Raw genomic sequence first — 21,730 nt, 5'->3', positions numbered from 1 at the left:
AGCCACAATGAAGTCCTGCTGTACTTCTCTGCACTATCACCTTGCACTGCTGTCTTTTAACCCCTTTCCTATGCCACCCACACCCTCGGCCCCACTTCCCAACACCCTGGAGGCTCTTCTCCAAGATCTATCTCACGGAAAGTGAAATTAATCCAGTTTTCCCTCCTTAAAACCCTTTGGATGTTCTCCCACAAGTGTCTGTGAGGGGACGGGTGGATGACAAGCTCACACTACAGTTACTGAATAAAGAACTCTTTCCTTGCCAATAAAGCCTTCATCAGGCCCTTTCTGAATAGGCACTGGGTACATTAGGGTGTAATCACTTTGGAAGTGGCCAGTGCAGTTTCACTGCGCCACTCCCAGGTGTTTGTTTCAGTGTCACAGCTGGAGGTTACTGTTCCCACAAAGGAGTCATCAAACTGGATTGTACAAGCATGTTCTAACTTTCAGTGTCAAATGGGTTCGAATTGACTTAATCAGTAGCTCTTAGCTGACCTGGAAACCTTGCACAGGTACAAATGAAAATCAGTCTTCTGGGATGGCAGTGAATGTTTTAAGCTAGTTCCAAAAGACCTCACAAGAGCATTATCTGACAAACAACACCCTCTGTCCACTTTCCAGCTTCCTCCATTGTTTATGCCTCGTTACCAAACTAAGACAATTGGACTTTAACTCAGCAAGTCCTATATATTTTCCTATCATAACAATTAACGATTATTATGTTCTGTTACCCACCTGGAAGACAATTAAACTGCTTTAATGCTTGGAGTGTGTATAACCCAAAACATGATATGAGGAAAAGTTTCAGTTCCTCATTGTTAGTGTGTGTACAGCACAGGTTATGAAAGATCTTTTGATATGAATGTCAAGGACATTTGAATAAGACACACTCAACATCAAATGAATTTTGCTTAAGAGGAAAGTTCAAGAGTTCCGCTTTAAAAAAAAAAAGCCCCAAGGAGAAAAAACCCCTCTTCTAAATGGTCCTCATTAAAGGCTTGAGATAAGGAAGTCTGCTGGAGAAACAAAAGTCACATGCCAGTTCACTACAACAATGTAACACTTTAATCAAGCCTTCCTTCAAGCAACTGTTGATTGCAGTAACAACTAGCTGTCAGGAAGCCAGCAATAGCACTGGAGCTTCCAATCATTTTAATGAAAGTTTGGGAATACTAGAAAAAATGATCATGGCTATGAAACCTTTGGAAACAATTTAGGGACAGCTCAAGTCCAAAAAGCTAAAGCTTGGTATTATATTCTGTTTACTTCCTATCCATCAAAAACTCTTTTGCTAAAACTGTTCTGTCCTCCAACAGGTCCAGAAATGCTGTTTCTTATGAAAATTCCACAAGATTTTCCTTGACTCATCTTATTCATCAAACTCACTTTCTTCTCTTCTCTCTTCTCTTCTCTTCTCTTCTCTTCTCTTCTCTTCTCTTCTCTTCTCTTCTCTTCTCTTCTCTTCTCTTCTCTTCTCTTCTCTTCTCTTCTCTTCTCTTCTCTTCTCTTCTCTTCTCTTCTCTCTGTTTTTAAGAGCAGCTATGGTCTCTTAACTTAGCATTTGTCCTAAGCTGGCATTTCTACTTCAGAACTTGAAGACAGAAGACACTGTGTTTCTTCCTGTGGACTCACTCTTTCTTCCTAATGTGGGCAAAAGCTCCTGCTGTTGCACTGTGCAATCTCCTATTCTTCCTTACATTTTTCAACGCAGGTTGTTACACATTCTAGTGCCCTCCTGAAACTCTTGCACAAAGAGGGATGCATTCTGTTCTGTCTGGAATTGCACTGGGTCAGAACTGCTCAAAGGTAGGTCCTTCAGCACTTTACACTGTTAAGACCTGATTAATAAGAATATAAATAAACTTTTCTTGCCATTAGTTAACAAACAGCATGAAATTGTCTCTGCTTACATTTACACAGCCAAAAAAGTACAATAATTGTCAATTTTGAAGTTTAATTATTCCACTGCTTTCTTATTACATCATTGAGGAATCATGAAGAAACAAGGTCTCTGTAAATGATGGAGATACAAAGAGCTGTACAGCTCATATATTGTGTCCTTGTGTATGTATAGCTGGAAATCTTGGGAATGTTTCAGGGAAGAAGAGAGTTCATTATGGAACTTATTGGTCATAGCAAGTATTAATACACACTCGTCCATGACAGGAAGTTTACCAAGAATTTTATTTATAGAGCTTCATCTGTCTTAACAGGGATATACAAACAATGGGCTTTGGGTTGGTTCCCCCATGCCCCACCATCCCCTTTTAAACCTTTTTCCTAAGTTTTTGGCTGAGACTAGTTTCTGGAGTATGTGTTTTGTGCAATGATTTTCAGATTTTTTTTGAAAGGAGTTGAGAGTTGGATGATGGAGGAGTTAAGAGCTGCTACAGCTCTGCCATACACATGAGAGGAGACTGATGTGTGTGCGCTGGATCTTCGTGTGCATGTGCAAACGGGGATGACACAAAACTGGGACCTCCCACAAGAAGACACTGTCTATGGCAAAACAAACCAGGGCTTCTGTACCAAAAGGCTTCAGCCTCTAGTCTTATTCAGCAGGTTATTTGATCACCCTTTACAGCTGGGCTTTGATCTACAGATAGCCCTTTGAAGATCCTTATCCTGTGTGAGATACAGATGCATATATTTCATGTTTCTCTTCATCATGTAATTGTGTCCAATGCAACAATGCCTGCATGAAGTACTTAGCACATTTCTAAAATGTTTCTACTTCTACACAAGTGAAAGGAAACAAAAATGTTAACAATGCCAGTAATATGTCAAAATCAAACTGAAAACATCATAAACATATTCATAAGCAAAGCTCATTAACTGCTTTTCCTACAAAAGGCTGCACTTATTTCATGGGCTGGATGGAAGTTAAGTAGAATAGTAATATGTATACCAGCCAAAACTGCAGATTTCAAGAAAATGTTGCCAATTTTTTAAGCACTGTCCGAATATTTAATTGGTTATCTAGAAAGGCCATTGAATGAATCAAAACTACACAAAGGAACCTTTACAGCCTAAGATTTTGTTCTTCTTAAACATGAACTAGAATGAAGGAATTTTGAAAATTTACTGTCCCTCTTGAATGAAGCAGAATAAAAAAAGGAGTTTGATCAAACCTTCTCTAGCCACACCCTCTCTGCTCAGCAGGCAGGTTCCTTCTTTTAGTTTTGCTTTCAGATCAGCAGCATTCAGAGGACCTCTTGGGCTGTAACAGACTGCACGGATCCCTCCACACTCTCATAAACTGTTTTCCTATTCTAGCTGAACCCTGGCTGTGCCCCTGCTCCTTGCTCTTCTTGACATTCCTCATTCATCCCTTTCTAAAGACTTTGTGTTGACTTGGTCTCCCCACCTCTGCCTTCCCCACCCTGCACTCATGAAGCTTCTTCCTTCTGCAGCTCTCCATGCTCTGCTGCTGTCAGCAATGAGATGGTCCCTCTCTCTCTTTGAGGGTGCCACCTAATCCAGAACGCAGAGCCAGCCTCAGGCAAACATCAAGCACCTTTCTCCTCATAAGGATGAGCTATGCCCTTGTCAAGAGAACAGAACATACATTAACTGTAAACAAATAAAATTATGTAAATTCCACCATTCACCTTAGAATTTGTCTGGCTGACCTTCAGGCATTGGAAAGCCTACTGCCTCATCCAAGCAAGGCACCTGAGCTTCCTCTATAGTGCATAAAAATGATCTAAAACAACATTTGCAGCACAGCAATTATGGAAGCTAAGGAAGGATAAGTGCCTCTCTCTCTTCACATCATCATAGTTCTTCAGGTGACTTTTATTTTCAGGGCATTTTAGCACCAGTCATATCAAACACTGATGGTTGCAGTAGGGAGCTGGACAAAATACTTGTTCCTACAAGCCATCAGCAAGAAGTAACACGATAAAAGCAGTACAATATTGTCATACAAAACAGGATACGAGACAAGCACCTCCTACAATGCTGATCAAAGCTACAAACACTTTAACACTACTGTTACTGTGAGAACAACTTCGTATCAGTCCAAGAGATTCTTCACAGAAGTTCTCATCCAAAGACAAATGCTTAAGTGTCAAAGTGAAACATGTGGTGATAGGTGACCTTGTGCATGATACCAAAAGGGCTAGCTTGCCTTGGCTTGCTTCATGTTTTCTTTGCAGCTCATACTCCCTCCTAACTCTAGCAAACCACTTGTGACATGTGTGTTTCCTGATTTGTTAGCTCTGCCTTGGTTTATGTTGCTCAGTTTCATGCAATAGGCCACTTGGAAATCAACATCAGCTGCTGCAGAACACAATTTTCTACTCCTGCAGCAACTCAAGGTCCAGTTGATCACCCCTAAACTAACCCTTCTGTCTCTATTACAGAGAAAAATTACATAAGATGGTGGTGCTGTTGCCACTGTAAAAACTTTAACTGGGGAAGAATTTTGCCTTGAAACCTGGGGTCTGCCTGTAGAAAGGTGCTTCAGAAAGCTTCTAAATAGAAAACCAGGTCAGTGTTAAAGAGCAGGCAAGAGGCTTCCTTCAGCTTACATTTCACAAACCAATCCAGAACAGAAGTCACTTGTTGAGTGAGACGTTTTCTCTTTGTGTTCCACATGAGCTGCAGCAATTTCATGTACAAATAGAGCCAGTATCAAAGGCCTTACACAGACTTCAAGGGAGTCTGTAACCTGTCTGTGTAACCTGAAAATGCTTTTGTACTTTCTACATATCACCAAAAAAAATAATCAAGCCAAAGTAACCTCCTTTGAACACACACACTAAACTCCCCTCACCTTTTAATTTTTATCACAAACCAAACTCAAGAACCCGGAAAAGCTCCAAGTCTTTATAGTATTTAGCCTAACCATCTCTCCCCTTAGCACTGCACACTTCACCTAGACTTCCAGCCTGTCTTCTCCTGGCTGATGGCAGAATAGATCACTTACTGTCCATTCTGACAAGGTTCTCATACTTTTAACTGAGCCAAGTCTGTGAGTCCATAGTTCTGTACATGAAAGAGGATGGCCGTAAAGGTTTGTTCAGCAAATGAATTAATCTGATCCAGGCAACAGTAGTCAAATTTTCAATTGCAAGGCCTATAAAAAGTGCACATGAGGTGAAACTCCTTCCAAATACTGTTTTGCAACAGTAGCAGCAACTTCTCAAACAATAGTTTATTTTATTATGTAAACTTACTCTTGTCTGACTAAAAAAAAAAAAAAAAAAAATCCGTCTACTTTTCTGTTTAAAGTCAGCCAACCTCCGAACTACCAGTCTGAAGTCCTGTGTCTTTCAAAGTTTTGTTAACAGACCTAAAATTATATTCCACACTCCAGTGTTGGCAGTTTTCCGGAAGCACACAAGTCTGTGCAAGTTGTTACACTATCTCCTCCTCACCCTCCATCCCCTCAGGCACTTTGCTTCTCTCTGTTCCACTCCCACACCTTCCTACCACTCCTCCTCCCTGGCACCCCAAAGGTTCTGCACCAGCTCTCTGCAGGTTCTCTGCTGTGGGCAGCACACGTGGCACATTTACCAGCCTAAGACAGTATTTTCACTGATCTTGGTGCTTCTGGTTGGTGTTTAAGTGATTCTAATGATAAGTGTCCTGCTCAGAAAGTTTGTGTACATGTCTGCCATTGCCAATATGCTGAACTTGGGTAGCCACACACCTGAGTTAAGTGTAAATTAGAGTGGATGGTGAAACCTTGAAGATAATTGAGATACCAAATACAAACAGAACAAAGATAAAACATCCACCTTGTCCCATTATCTTGTCCCATTATCTGGGTGCCATAAGGGAAATTTATGTTACTTGACAAGCTGGAAAAAGAAAAAATTTAACAACTGAAAAGCAACTAACCCCACAAGACATCAGAACATGCAGTATAACCGTAAATTTCATTATTAGATGCTTTAAGTTTGAAAGGTAAGATGGTCCTACTGATACTTTTCCACTTCCGAGGCACCCAGAATATCATCTATTTATTAATTCACCTGTTAAACAACTGTTAAAGAACACACTAGGCTGCAAAAGATATTTCAGGATTTTATTAATTCAGATTAGCAAAATATGTGAAGGGCCTCCAGTAAAAGTCACTACGAGATTGCAAGACATTATTTTTCATCTGCAGGTATTTTGGCTGATTTTTCCCCAGTAAAAACAAGAATAATTACAAATCACCTTTTCCTCTGATTTTTTTTGAGATTAAATTCTACATTTGCAAAGCAGTCCAGGTATTGGAGCTTTACACTTCGCAAAACAGAAAAAAATGCTCTGAAATTCTACTGAGACTTCCCAAGCTGAACCAATTTTGGACCATTCACTTCAACAGAAGATGGAGATGGCTTGAAAGACAAAATTCAGATGTCTGCTGCAAACCCCAGAGATCATTTTCATTTGATTCTTAGCATCAAATGCGAGAGACCTTCCCCTTCCATTTTGTGCCCTAAAGCCTCTCCAGTGCAACCTTGGAGGCAGCAGTGCTACCATCTTCCAACACAGTTTGTGAGCAGCCCTGTTCTGATGGAAGGAATTACTCATTGTTTGTGTTACAACTGCTTTTTAAAAGCTCCTGCTCTGTTCAGGACTAGCTGTACTAGCCAATGTGCCTGTACATAATAACAGATGGTTCTTGGCCTGGAAATCTCATAGGAAAACTTATAGGAAGAGACACAAAGAACAGAAAATAGCAGCATGGACCCCATTTTCTGGAGTGGGGAAACCAAGACAGCGAGACAGTAATTTTCCAGGGGCACAAAAGAAATAAATAATTCACAAGAATACAAGTTCAATGTCTAACTTTCAGCTCATATCTTTAAAATTTCAGATCAGTTCCTCAACTATTCTCTCTCCTTGATGTAATGCTTTGTAATTCCTGGGTAGCACTCTGATGATAAGTCAGCCACAGTCTGCAGAACTCAGACCATACGAGGTTACCTACGGGAACTTGAGAGCTGCCATGGGAATATGAAGAACTGCTGCTTATCCATCTTCCACCCTGGCTACATTCTAGTTCCTTGATGTGGGAAATCAATGGAAGCAGAGAAAGGAAAAATTTATTAGGAGTATTGAAGGGAAGTCCCATTTGCACATCAAACACAGTCTATCATATTGTAAGTGAAAGAAGCTGATAAAAATTCAGCTCAGGTGGCCCTGCAGCAGAACAGAGAATGTCAGCCTGAATCAAACAGACCAGCAAGCAGCATCCCAAATTATTCAACAAGTTCTCAGAAATTGAATTAAGCATTTTATATCCAGCTTCTAAAATGCTTTTGCTTAGTTAACAGTATCCCCAGGCAATGAGACCAGTGATATATACTGAAAACTACTGCTGCAGTTTTTCTCACAACAATGCTAAGGCTGGCTGTCAGCAGTTGATGAGAGGAGGAAGAATAATAACAATAATAACAAGAACAATACCCATCATCACTGTAAATGTGAAACCAGACTACTACTTTTTGTTGCAGAAGGAAAGCTTAGGCCACGGCATTTGTTTTCATCCACTTTGAAGCCTTCATTAATGTAGTTCAAACAGAAAATAACTGCAGATACAGAATCACAGAAAAAGCTGCCTTGGAAAGGAACCACAAGGATTGTCAATCCAACTCCTGACCTGGCACGGGACACTCCAGGAGTCACACCGTGTGTCTAAGACCATTGCCAAAATGCTTCTTGAACTCTGTCAAGCTTGGTGCTGTGACCACTTCCCCGGGGAGCCTGTGCCAGGGCCCAACCACCTCTTGTATGAAGAACTTTTTTCTAATATCCACCCTAAATGTCCCCTGACACAACTTTAGGCCATTCCCTCAAGTCCTGTCACTGGTCAGCACAGAGAAGAGATCAGTGCCTGCCCCTCCTCTCAGCCTCACAAGGAAGCTGCAACTGCAGTGAGGTCTGTCCTCAGTCTGATCTTCTCCAGGCTGAACAGCCCAAGTGACCTCAGCTGCCTCTCATACAGCTTCCCCCTTCTCCATCCTCATTACCCTACTTTGGACACTCTCTAACAGCTTTATACCCTCCTTATGTTGTGACTAGGGCTACACACAATATTCCAGGTCCCCCAGCTCAGAGCAGAGTGGGACAATCCCCTCCCCTGCCCGGCTGTGATGCCGACCTGATGCCCCAAGGACAGGGCTGGCCCTCCTGGCTCCAGGGCACTGCTGGCCCATGTTCAACTTTCCATCAACCAGGACCTCCAGGTCCCTTTCCATGGCGCTGCTTTCTCCATTGCTTTCTCATTCCCCAGTCTTTCTGTACATGCCGGGTTGCCCCATTCCAGGTACAAAATCCAGCACTTTCCCTTGCTGAACTTCATATGGTTGGTTATTGCCCAGCCTTCTCATTTATCAAGGTCTTTTCATGGGGTCTCTGCCTTGGAGGGAGTCAACAGCTCCTCCCAGTTCAATATAATCTGCAGACTTGCTCAGTGTCCCTTCCAGCCCTGCATACAAGTAATTTATGAAGATGTTGAAGAGCAGAGGGCCAACGATGAAGCCCTGCAGAGCCTCACAAATGACAGGTCACTAGTCTGATGTCACAACTGTAACCCTTTGTGCCCAACCTGTGAGCCAGCTGCTCACCCATCCCATGACATGTTTATCCAGCTGTATGCTGGACACCTTGTCCAGAAGGATCCTGTGAGAGACAGTGTCAAAAACTTTACCAAAATCCAGAAAGATTACACCAGCTGGCTTCCCTTGATCAACAGGGTGGGTCACCTTGTCATAAAAGGAAATCGGGTTTGATAAGCAGGACTTTCCCCTCAACAAAGTCATGCTGGCTGTGACCAATGATTGCATTGTCTTTCAGGTGTTTTTCAATACCTTCCACAATAATCTTCTCCATAACTCCTATTTCTCTCATATGACAATTTATCATCAAGAGTACCTAAGATACACTGTGATCTTCAGCTCCCTTCTTGTTTGGCTGTTACTACTTCTACTACTGATAGTATTGACCAAGCAGAGCCTGAACAATAAGTCCTCTGGGATAAGGAAAAGAGAAAAGTAAGTAATGTACTTCTAGGAATTTACCATTCATAATTTGCTGACTGAAAAACATGAAACTTTCTGGGACAGTTACAGCTAACTTCAGGATAATCACAACATATCATGGTTGTGATGCCTTGAGAGGCTACCAAGAACAGAGGCTAGACAGTGCTAAAGGAATAAAGTAGGTATTTATTAAAAAGGCCTTCAAAGAATACACCTTGGGCACTACAAGAGCCTGGCTAAGGTTACACCCAAGATGGATGACGGGTCACACATTTTCACACTTTTGTAAGTTTTGGCCCATTTACATACTGGGGTTAATTGTCCCATAACAGCTTCAGGTTATGAAGCCCCATCCTCCCAGTTTGCTCTCCGCAATCTGCCGTTGTTTATACTTTTTGAGCCTGAAGCTGTAACAGTGTCCTTGGTTCTCAGGCTGGAAAAAGATTGTTTTGTCTAACTAAACTGAGAAGAACTTGCTAACATTTTACATGAAGTTCAGAGTTATATACTAATGCAGTACAGAATCTGGAAAACATGAAAGCTAAAACTTAAGGCATCAGTTGTGTGGAAAAGTTAACTGTTCTACTGCCCTTTTTCAACATGGTTATAACTTTCTCTATTGCACAATTTCATCCAGCAGCTTTCTGTATTGACTCTTGCTAACTGCCATCTACAGAGCTCTAGAAAAAGCACTTGCTGTTCTACCACATTCTACCTTGATTTTTGTAAAAATTATACCTTTATTATTTTCTTAATTTTTAAAAAATGAAGTATCATTCATATTACCTCATAATGTGAAGTATTTGCAACAGCACAACATAACCAATATGTTCCAACTAGAGGCTGGGACGAATTCTAGTAAAGGACAAGGCTATCTACAGTCAACAAAAACCTGAGGCACGCATGTAAGCAAACGCTCTTAATCTATTCAAATCAAAGATTGTACAAACACACAAGGTCACCGTGACCAGAGTGCTATGAAACTAAAGGGGAAAATAGTTGTTTAATGCAGTAATAGTATAATTTTCTTTCTCAGACAAAATGACCTCAGAACTTGCCATATCTTTTGGAAACATTGCTCCCTTTTTGCAAGGAAAAACTGAAGATATAAGCTGGTTTATTTTCCTGAATATTTATTTTCTGGTATTTTATATATCAAAAACATTGCTGTCCAAGGTAAAAGAGTGATTTGTGGTCTGCTGTAACTAAACAGAACACAATGGAAGCAAAGAAAACAACCAAGAATTTAACCCAGAACCATCATATTCTCAAAAAGGCTCTTATCTTGCCTTTATGGACTGAATATATTAATTAATCTATTCTTAGGAACCTCTACAACTACAGTAGAAACTTAACTAGAACAGTGTAAAGGAAAATGAAGGGAGAAAAAAATACTAAAAAAATGAAAAGAAAGGGAGACAGACATCCTCTGACTGCAGGAGGACACTACAACCTAAAAGTTCTGATGATCAGCTATTTGTATTACTGACAAAGACTGTTTTCATGGCGGGGGGTATACTCTTATTTTTAAACAGTATTAAAACCCTCCCACAGGCCAGGTAAATCACATTGTAATCCAGTGCAGCTGTGAGAAACAAGTCCTGGAGAGAACCCTGCGGACTACCTTTGATCAACCTAGCAGTGAAGGATTACATTGTATATTTGTCTATACTAGGCTGGTATCACATAATCAGCGGCTATGTTAGAAGCCTACCTCTTTCTCTACAGTAGTGGGAACCAAAACTCTTCCCTTTAATCCATCTAAGATACCTAAGCAGAGATACAACAAAGATATGATATATTGATTTTGTATTATTTAGACAGAAACCAAGCAAATGCTGAAAGAAACTAAGCAAGCACTTCTAAAACTTTGTGTGGTCACTTTTAAAATAAAATATGAGCCATCAGTATGAGATACTAAATCAGTAACACCACCCTGAAGCATGGCATTTATTCAAAGCTTGAAGAGAACATTACCAGGAAGATCCAATGCAAACAGGGTGTGGAAGCATTCATTTTGCAGAACAAGACCTGCAGATGGATAGTTATTACCAACACTGCGCAATCAGAAAAACCCCATCTCCTCAAGGCTGAATAGACAAATTTATGTAACTTACAGCATTTATAAGAATCTTGTGCTCATCACAGCTGCTTAAAATAACCAATTCTTTAATAACACACACCTACTTCTTTGATTTGTGCTCAGTCTGAGTGCAAAGGGAGCCTCTATGATTTCTAAGCCAGTCTTTCAGTCTTCATTCCCACCTACGTACAGATGCAATTAGTCTTTGTAATTTCAGATCAGATTACATGTCTCTGTGCGTCTGCAGAGCTGATCAGTACCAAGGTCTTGACCAAAAAAATTTAGCTTTCTTAAAAGGTAAATATTCTAGGTGCAGCTTAAACCCTTACCAAAATGGCTAGTCCAGTGACACTTTTCAGGAAAGGCCCAAACATCCAGCTCCAGGACATCCTGGCACATTAGCCATTCTGGAGAGTAACTAGGAGATCTCCATGGTAGTTCAGCAAGTCAAGGAAGATCAGTAACCAATGCTGTAAATGCTCTGTGGCACAGCTCTGCTTTCCTTCAATCTCTGGGCTCATGTTAAGTTTCACTCCTATTGTTAAAAGAGGGTAAGTTATTCCAGCCTGAAACGAGGTGAGAGGTACCCTGAAAGAAACATTTCCAAGCCAGAGATAGACTGACATAAGGGAAAGACAGAAATGCAGATGGGACCACTGAAGCTTCTGAAGCTGATGCTACTTTCTAGAAGTACATACAGAATCTTTGACAAAATATTGTAACTTCCTGCAAATGTCCAGAAATCAGTTTAAAACATGTCTTGTCATCAGAGGATACTAAAATATCATAATGTCACGTAGCAGAAGAAACGAGACGCTAATATACTCTCAGTCCTCTCCCAGAGGGCACAAACACCTTCTCTCCAGAGGACAAAAGCAGCAGACTCCAGTATCATGCCTCTGTGGTGGCAGTGGCCCTGGTAGTAGACAGTGCACTATCTTTTATTAACTATTTTAGCAAATTACTCGAATTTGGGACCACTGAACTCAAGTCCAGTGAGCTCACATCCAGGATGTGTTTAGGCAGCAACAGTTGCATTGATAACACATTCAAGTTCAGTAGCTCTGGAGCTGCAGTCAAGGAGTGGCAGATAAAAGCATTTTTTTTCCAACTGTAACTTTGCCAACATGCCTCAATCATACTGGATTTAAAGTAGAGTTATGTCTTGAGGGCTCTGTCAATATTTAGTCTCCTGATGGAGACTGTCAGTCACCACTAATAACAGCAAATTTCAATCTAGCCATCAAGAATCAAAGTGAGCCTACAAGCTCCAGCTCCACATGACACTGAACAGCCATCATATGACAGCAACCTTGTGGCAACAACAAGCCACATCTAAAGCAAACCACTTGCCACTAAAGGGCTCCTTCACTACTACTGCTCTGATTTTTGTTCTAATCTTTGCACAAAGACATATTGCCCTGGGGCTGAAATCCCTCTTGCCATCAAATGCCTGCCCATCACCTGCAAAGAGCAGCTTGGAGGAGACAGTCGGCAAGAAACACAGCTCTAAGATGGTCACTTCAAAACTGTGAGCAGCCACTACAAAGGACATATACATGTGATCAAAGCAAATAGAGCAGCAGGGGTAGGGTGGGTATCAAGGCCTGCCAGACCTCGGCAGTACATATTCAGAAGCAAAAAAGACATCAGAAGAACTTACTATGATCACTGAATTCATGCCTGTAAAGATTACTTATTGGATTCTTGACTCTCAGCTGCTCCCAGGGCTACACAGAGCTTTGAGAGGAAGAACAAATAATTATGAGTTTTGTTCCTGGTGCAGCCAGTGCAGACTCCATGCATTTTAAACCAGGGAAAGCAATTCACTGCCACAGGTGTAGTGTTTGGCATCCACAGACATAGGCTTGTCTCTGGCAAGAAACTGTAATACTGCTGGAGGTAAATTTCAAATCATACACCAATATACGGACAGTCTAAAACAGTGGTGACAACACCTAGTTGCAGTTACATTGCAGCTATGACTCATTAGAGCACGGCTATCTCAGCACTTCCTTTCTTCTAGATCCCCTGCCTGTGCACAAACAGGTGACACGGAAAAAGGCAGGAGAAGTCCTGAACTTACAGATACCTTGGGCTTTAGGAATCAGCAGTGCCAGCTCAGAAAAAGGGGGCTGCACTAGAGGGAAGAATGCACCTCTGCAGATAAAAACTACCCTGTCTCCCAGCTAAGAGCCTTAGCTCTGTCTAGAACACTTTTTCATTAGACCTGCAGAAATTAATGTAGAAATTAAAAACTGAAAGGACAGAGTCAGATGATTGACCCTAAATAACATCTAAGCAATTCAATCATGTCTTTCCTATTGCTGGCTTAAACAGCAGGGTATTGTAACTGGTATTGATTGGTCTGTTTACTACTCAAGCTAGTAACAGTCTGCATCTGAATGAAAGTTTTTATTTTTATTACATGACTCAGACTATCTGAGCAGATAATCAATTATATTAAAATCTTCTTCAATAAAGAGTTAGATTAAAACAATCTTATTTCTCTCGAAAGACATTATGTACTTCATTGTCAACACTCTCATCAGGGCTCACTAGGCTATAGGGAGAATCCACATTGAAATAGCTATAGAGGTATTAACAGAAAACAAGTACTTGGAAGCTCAAAAATAGCCTTTATATTCCTTTACATCTTCCACTGAACTATTCTTTATATGATGCACTATGAAAATGTTGTGCTGATAATGTAGCTCTAGGAATGAACATGAACATTTTAGGCTTCACATATACCTGTTTTTCACTGCTAGAGATTCACAGGAGGTCTATAAAAACAAAAATCTTACAGCAACAGAGCTCTTTGGCTCATAGCTATCCCTGTTTAACTGATGTGATTAACTGAGGCAGAAAGACATTGAACTTTTTGTCCAAGGTCACACAGTGAGGTCAGGAATGGAGCAAAGCAGACTCCAGCTCTTCCAGTTCACTGCTTTGTTTTAAACCATCTAATCTCCCTTTCAGCTCTTTCATGCAAAAGTACAAATGACTTGATACACAGTTACACTTAGAGGTGCAAATCCCCAGTGTAAAAAGAATGCAGGTTAGGATTTAAAGCAAGTGTATGAAAATCCCCTTTCAGTCCACAGGATGCAGAAATATTGCAGCACACCCCATCACTTTAATAATATCTCACAACAGAAGGGACTTGAGTCACGTTTAGTGTACTGCCAATTCCAAGTAAAAGCTCTTAGGAATACTAAAATTTATGCAGTCAGCCAGGAACATGTAGCTGATGTATACTCTTGAAATAATGTATTATAACCAACTTTTTAATTTGCATATGAACAAAGTTTAAAATAAACCAAAACAAAAAACCCCCACCTTAATTTCTACAGCATTTTTCAAGCATTTTATGAATACTAAGTAATCATCCTGACAACTCCATGACAAAATGGTACCAAGCAGTTATTTCAATATAGAAGCTGCGCAAAGATGTGAAAACTAAAGCTGTAGCTTCAGATCTAAGTAATAACAAAAAGCCTCCAGAGGCCCAAAATATACAAACATTAGTGAAATGTAATATCAATGCCAGCAAACTCAAGTGGTGACAGGATTCTCTGGCCACCTTCCCCTTGTTCCAAGGTTTTCCATTACAGATTTTACAACCCGATCCATGTTAAAGCAAGCCAAATCAATGCAGAATAGGTTGCTTTCTTTTTCTTCCTTACTGACCTTAAAACAGCTTTTTTCATAATGCACACTGTGCTGCATTTACCCCTACCCCTCCAAGCATTTTCATTTCTTTACAATGAAGGAGAAACACAACTTCATTTCTGTCAGACTTTGGTCCAGTTAGTAACTTTTACCTCCAAGTAATAGTGTGTACTGAAAGTTGAAAAGACACGTGTTCTGTAAGAATCAGATGTAATTAACTTTTTAAATCCTCTTCCTAGCTTTCTAGAACAGCTACCTCTTTGTCATAGGTGAAATTTAAAATTTTTTTCCTTTCAATTTTTTTCCTTTCTTTTCAACTCCACCAATAGAAACACAGTGAAATAACATCCAGCAAAAAAATGTGTAATTTAAGAACCTGTGTAGCAAGATTTGATAGTGTATTTTAAAAAAGGGCTTAAATGATCCAGACATACCATGAAAATCAGTGGGACCTGAAGTCATTTCATAAACCCCATTCTTATTTGTAATTTAAATATCTGGATGTCAGCATTTCAAAACTTATAGTTTTGTGTGCATAGCAGTCTGAGGATGCCTCCCCTCCCTGAAAAGCTGCAGTCTTTTGTGACATTCAGACACCTTTTTAAACAGCTCTTATTAACATTGCAAATAAACATTTTCAAGATGGGCATCAGTATGACTGCTGGCCTTTTACAGGGGTACTGCAAAAATAAGTAAAGAGTAAACAGCTGTTTATTACAGCAGATGTGGAGAGAACCTTCCACTTCCAAGGCCCACATATTAGGCACAGAGGCAAACCAGGACAGAGAGGAAGAGGCACAGAGGGACACCAAGAGCAAGGCATAGAAGGAGCCTGAGACCTGACTAGAGAATGCAACTGGAAGACAAAAATAAGCATCACAACTGGACTACAGAAAGGCCTGAGGTGTGACCACCAATGACACAAAAGAATGAGCTGTGATTAAAGAGGCTGGCAGCACACCAAGAGTACAGTGAGCCAGGCAGACACTCAGTAGAAAAGTGCCAGCATACAAGAAGGATGCAAGGAGCAGCAGGATCTGCAGAAAGGCATATATATTCTACTGCATGTACTATCTACTGGGGACAAGTGTTCCACAAGCCAGAAATCTGCCACACTGAACCCTTCAATCAGACCACAGTAATTTTGGGAATGAGCATGTTCAGCACAGTTCTTTCCAGAGAAGTATCTTGATTCCATCGCCTGCTTTCCAGGTCAAATAGGGTCTTCACACATGACTACCAAGAGGCTCAAACAAGTTTTTTTGTTTAGTTGTCTTCCCTACTACCACAGAGGAGGTTTTAATAAATTATTTATAAGGTGGTTTATAATGAAGGGTATTTTTGGCAGAAAGCTTTACTGACCTGCAGTGCTAGCAAACTATTACCCACTTATAGAAAATAGCCCAGAGTTCCAGTGAATAGCATTTATATACTTGTTATAAATTGTTATCTTAATAAAGTCTAATCCTCAAAATAGAAGAATTCTAATTCTTTCTTGAGCCCTAAACATCCTGTAAAACCAAGAACAGACTGAAAGGGCTGTTAACATTCACACCCAGTTTAGATATCTGATGTGCCACAAAGTAATTATTACATTTGTTATGTATTTAAGATATAATTAACAGAACAGGTGATTGGCAAAGATTCATTATATAAGTCAAATTCCAACACCTTCACTCACTTCAAATAGCACTTTGCCTTGAAAGCAATGACAGTGATTTCAGTGGCAGATAAGGTACTCTTTAACAGGAGCAAAAGTGACCCAAATGAGTCCATGCACACACATCAGAATCTAGCATATGTAAAAAGACAAGCTATAAAGAGATCCAGATCTCTCAATGATAATGCACTATTTGCATGACACTTAGATGTTCCTTAACCACTAGAATATCAATCAAGTCCAAATTATCTTCATGGTCTGCATATAACCTCTTTCGGTAATGAAACTGCTGTTATGGTTTCTGCTGCTCCTATTTTAGACAAATATTGTAACCACAAAGCGCAGGTGCAAGCTTCTCTGGCAATTCTAGTTGGGAATGACAAAGTCAAGATACCTTAGCCCCTTTGTCCTCGGGGACAAGCTACAAACACCGTCTGAAGAGACAGATAACTTCAGGCAATGATTAGTCTTGAGAGCTTCTGCAGTTACTGTACATAGGCTTTATGTGCTTGGTGAATCAATTAATTTGCAATTTATACAGAAAACAGTGCAGAGAAATATAACACAGTTGCCTGTCTTCCAAACATACCATTAGCGGAACTGCTCTGAAGTCAGCGTCCAAAACTTACAGCCTGTGCTTCCACTAGAAGCAGGCAGGTACTCATTTTCACTTCACAAGTCAGACATGAAACCATTACCAGGGAAACACAAACAGCATCACTAGGTCACTGAGGAGCAAGAGATCTGGGAGACAGGAAATTAGTTCCCTCCTCTGTGGTTTTCTTCTGCTACCCAGAAAACCCATCAGTTTATACATCCCTCAGTTCCTCAGCTCATCAATAGCTGCTTACACACATTGCATATTTATTACAGCTTTTCATGTGAGTAAGGAAAACCAATGAAATTCCCCTTATATAGAAACAATTGTCTTTCATAAATAAAAGTCACTGTTATGTTTGCAAGCATACGTTGATTTTAATTTATCAGGTATTAAACAAGCAGACACATAAAAAGGATGTAATAGGCCCATATAAAATGACTGTATCTTTGAATGTTTTAAAGATCAGTATCCTTAAACATGGAATTTGAAACGAAACTGAAACCACTATATTGTGTACATTACTACTGATATACCATCCTACAGTTAAAACTAAGTCAGATAAATGGCTTATGCTCTGTTTACAAGAGGCTAACCCAGTAGGGAAATATTTGAATGCTACCAAACAGAAAAGGCAATAAAATTTTGGATAATGCCTTTAATCTGTACTTTCTATAATGAAAACTCTGTATCTGAAGAAAAACATCCTGAATAACTTGTTCTCCCCTTTAAACATTCATTTGTGTGATTATTTTCCAAGAAGATTAGTGACTTGCCTCAAGTCTGCCACTAAAACATTAAATAGTAACAAGAAAAACATACAAGCCCTGACTTCACTGCCCCCATTGTGCCTTTCACCTCATCCTTCTTGTGTGTAGAGCGGCCTTCACTATTTAACAGAAATCTGCAAACTTTTTGAGACAGTACTTACACCTGTCTTCAAATTGCACACAGTATTACACATATGTAATTATACACCTCAATAAATGAAAAACAAAAGCTAGAAGCAAACAGGTATGAGAACTTTGACACATTTTTTTGTTTGCTTCCTTCTAAAAATCAAAGGAACCTATTCTCCTTTCAGTTTCATCTTAGGAGAATGCCACAGACTGAAGTGAATTAACATGTGATCACACTAGCATCCACAAGAAATAACTGTTCATTCCAGGGCTCTGAAGCTTTGCATTCTTATATTTGTGAATTCTTAAACAGAGATTTTTGCCTAGATAGCTTTCCTTTCACATAAATGTCATCACAGTATTTTATAATCTGGTTTAGGTAAGATCAGAAGGATTACTAAAGGATTTGCAAATTAGTCCACCAAGGTCAGTTTTTGACCTCTTATAATAAGGTAATACTGACATATTTCTAATGAATGCAGCAGGCATGTGACAGCTATACCACACTTTGACATTTTAATTCACTTAGCACATCAATTTTTTATGCTTTATTTATCACTCAAGAAAGTACTTACAGGGTCAGAAGGACCGCAGAAGTCTCTGAACACTTTTGAAGGATCGAACTGTCTAATCTCCATTGCTATGCAAGGGCCTGAACACAACTCTGAAACCATCTCCTGGAAGAGAAAGAAGACAGAAAAAAACTTGAACTCTTTGGGTTTCAGCAAGGGTTGCATTTCTCCCCAAAACAAGGCCCAAACTTACAGGACACGAACAATTAAGAAACATGCATTTAGGAAAGTGAGGACACTAAACAGATACCATTAGTACTCACCACAAAAGAAATGTTTTCCATTTTGCTACTTGGTTTAGAAGGTGGAAATTGAGAAAAATTGGATATTCAGCTTCAACAGGATTCTGAATAGCATATAACTGCATCCACAATACTTTAAATTCTTTTGTAGGTACATCCTTAATTGATTTGGACCTAGATTCCAAGGTAGTATCTCTTAACTTGTCAAACTAGACTAAATCACTGGAATGTACTTTGCTGGGTTTTAAACCTGAAAAATCACGCTATGTTCAGCCAGTTCCACAGGCAGCAATGTACTGTGCAGTGTTCCCTACCAGAAGCACAGTACACAGCCTATATGTTTTTAAATATACACTCATTTGATGCCTTTAAGTCATTAAAATGTCTCCTGGCCTTTTGGTTCTCTCTGTCTTTTCCTCACAGGTTACTACAGAAACTGAAACACACAACCCAACAGTATCTGTGCCTGTTCCCCTTTCCTGTTAGGGAAAGGGTCTGGCAATATTCTTGTGATGTACTAATACCAGGATCTCAGTAATGGTGAAATCATCTGTTTCCCTGGAGTCTCCAGGAGAGTAAAGAGACATTGTGAGTTCTGTGTGGGTGATGAAGATGGGTCTTAGTTTTCATAAGCTCAAAATAACCCTGGGCATTAGTGCCAATTTGGAGTTTGTTAATTAGAGGTATGGGTTTCACAAGCAGAAAGAATCTATTTTGATGTTCTAGTCTGACTTCCTTTTTTAAATCATGGCCTTATAATTGCATAGTTGTCTAGAAATCTGGACAGACAAGTTTAAAACAAATCAAGACAATTAAAGGAATCAAAACCAACGAGGAAAGACGAAAGGGCAAGACATGCACAGAAAGTAAGAGAGGATAGGTAAGGACTAACAAGGTTCTGCAATCATGCCCAGCCACAGGCAAATCAAAGATGAACCATGGCAAAGCATACAGAGTAGATGAAAGAGCAGAAGGAAAACTACAACTAAATCCTTCTCTTCCTTCTATGAATTCTGACAGAAAAGAAATACACAATGACTCCGAGTAAAGTAGCACTGCTGCAAAAGCTACTATCCTCATAATGGATTCCATACTGAGAACGTGTGAATTTTATCTAGTGCCTCTCTGAATTTTATCTAGTGCCTCTATCATCAACCAGATCCTAGGAAATTTAGGTAGAAGTCTTCCTTAAGGACATGAAAGGAGTGCAGACTAGCTTCATGCTCTACAACATAAATAAATATTTTAATTCCAAAAACTGTTTTATCACTAACAGATCCTCTGTTCAGAACAGGTCAAAGAGGCACGTATTTTATTCTGCTAAGAAACAGTAAACAGTTTCCTCCCACTTTTATTGTTTCTGTCTCAGCACAAAGATCCCACCAGCAACAGTGAGCAACATGACCAAAGTGACTCCTGACTCCTTTGTTACTGCACAGAGCTGAGACCTGAAGACCAGATGCCACCATGTACAGCACAAAGGCAGGTGGCTCTATGTCAGACAAGTCTGATCTACTTACACAGCCTCATCAAGTCCAGAGCTGAGTCTAAATAGCAGACAACATTTGTCTGGTGAGGCACCTATTACAGCTACATCAAATTTTCTCTGGCAAATAGTTTATTCATCAAATAGCATGGTTTGTGGTCAGCCAGAACCATTCCTGGAGGTGGATCAAGCTCAAGGATTTTTGGTTAACAAAGTGGATTCTGAGCTGAAATAATCTCACTTCTTTTTCCCCATTTTCTATTCTGGCTAGAGTAGGAAATAAAAGCAAAACAGCACAAAAACTAAGCAACAGTATGTAAAATCCCATATAGGAGATACTAACAAAGCTAAAATTCTGGGCAATTGTACAGCTTTCTCTTTTCCCAGAATACTTTAAATACAATGTCAAACCTTTATCTGACTGACAAGAAATAACCAGAAGAAATGGAACTACAGTTTTTTAAGATGATTTCTGGATGCTAGTATCTTTTCTGCTGAGTTATTTTGGAATGATAAATAAAATTTAGATCAAAACAGATGGTTCTGAATCACATATAGAAGTGGTCATATTCTTTCTCCAATATCCTATTTTGTAACACACTTTCCTATTTGACTGCACTGCAATATCCATTGCTGTTCCCATGTGCGCCTTCTCCAAAACCCTTTACCATCATGATTAGCTTTTCTATGTTTTCCTACTTTTCAGATATTGAATGCATGAAAATATGAATTTGATTTCTTTTCAACTGAGTCAATCCAGCACATATAACCTGCAGGATGGAGCCCCAAATTCTCACTTTTCTTGACATCACCTACAATGCATTTTATTTATTGACTTACCTTGTTTAAATGTCACCTTCCCCTCTGAGTAACTCTCCAATTAAATTATATAACTAAAATTTACAACTTATTAGAGGATTAGAGATTGTGCAGCCCAAGAGCTGCAGAAAATGGCAGAGAATTTCACATTTTGTTCAAAGCAGAGACTTTTGCAGCACTACAGGACTCCTCAGACCCTGAAATACTGGTCAGATACTTCAGTTTTTAAATTCTGCCACATACTCACAAGTATGCCTGTCCAATCTCCCTTTGGTACTTGGCAAAAATGATGTTCAGAGGATGCCTAATATGTATTCCCCAATCTGAGAGTGAATTAACAGCATTCCTAACCCATTTAAAGACAAATCTACAAACCCTGTTGAAATAAGTTAGACTGAACAATCATAAAGGAGGAAAAAATAATAAAAATTTCATTTTCAGAGTAATATTAGTAAATATATAGAAAACTTACAATAATGTAACCATTTAAAAATTAAGGATAATTCGCAACATAATAGCATAGCAGTGAAGCTAAACTCATTACTATGAGTAAATTACACAGTAAAGTAAAAATTACTATGAGTAAAATGAACCAAAATCCTCTGGGAGAAGGTGATCCAGAACTACAAGCTCATCTTCTTGTATTCCCATTGTTCTATCTGCAGTCAGGAAGTTTTACGTGACAGTACAAGAAATCATAACATTGTAGAGA

The 21,730-nt window shown here is 39.6% G+C and overlaps 1 protein-coding gene across 3 annotated transcripts in view; it reads right to left on the bottom strand.

Annotated features, from left to right (window-relative positions):
- The window catches only part of NME7 (NME/NM23 family member 7), an 88,267-nt gene that overhangs the window by 17,438 nt on the left and 49,099 nt on the right, over nt 1-21,730 (bottom strand). For all 3 annotated transcript variants that reach the window (XM_054655186.2, XM_077174320.1, XM_054655185.2), the window contains one exon: nt 18,475-18,576. In XM_054655186.2, coding sequence (XP_054511161.2) covers nt 18,475-18,576 — 102 coding nt within the window. The remainder of the gene's footprint in view (nt 1-18,474; nt 18,577-21,730) is intronic.

The sequence above is a fragment of the Agelaius phoeniceus genome, chromosome 2 (assembly GCF_051311805.1).
Source record: "Agelaius phoeniceus isolate bAgePho1 chromosome 2, bAgePho1.hap1, whole genome shotgun sequence".
Taxonomy (NCBI): domain Eukaryota; kingdom Metazoa; phylum Chordata; class Aves; order Passeriformes; family Icteridae; genus Agelaius; species Agelaius phoeniceus.
This window is presented reverse-complemented; position numbering and strand designations above follow the sequence as displayed.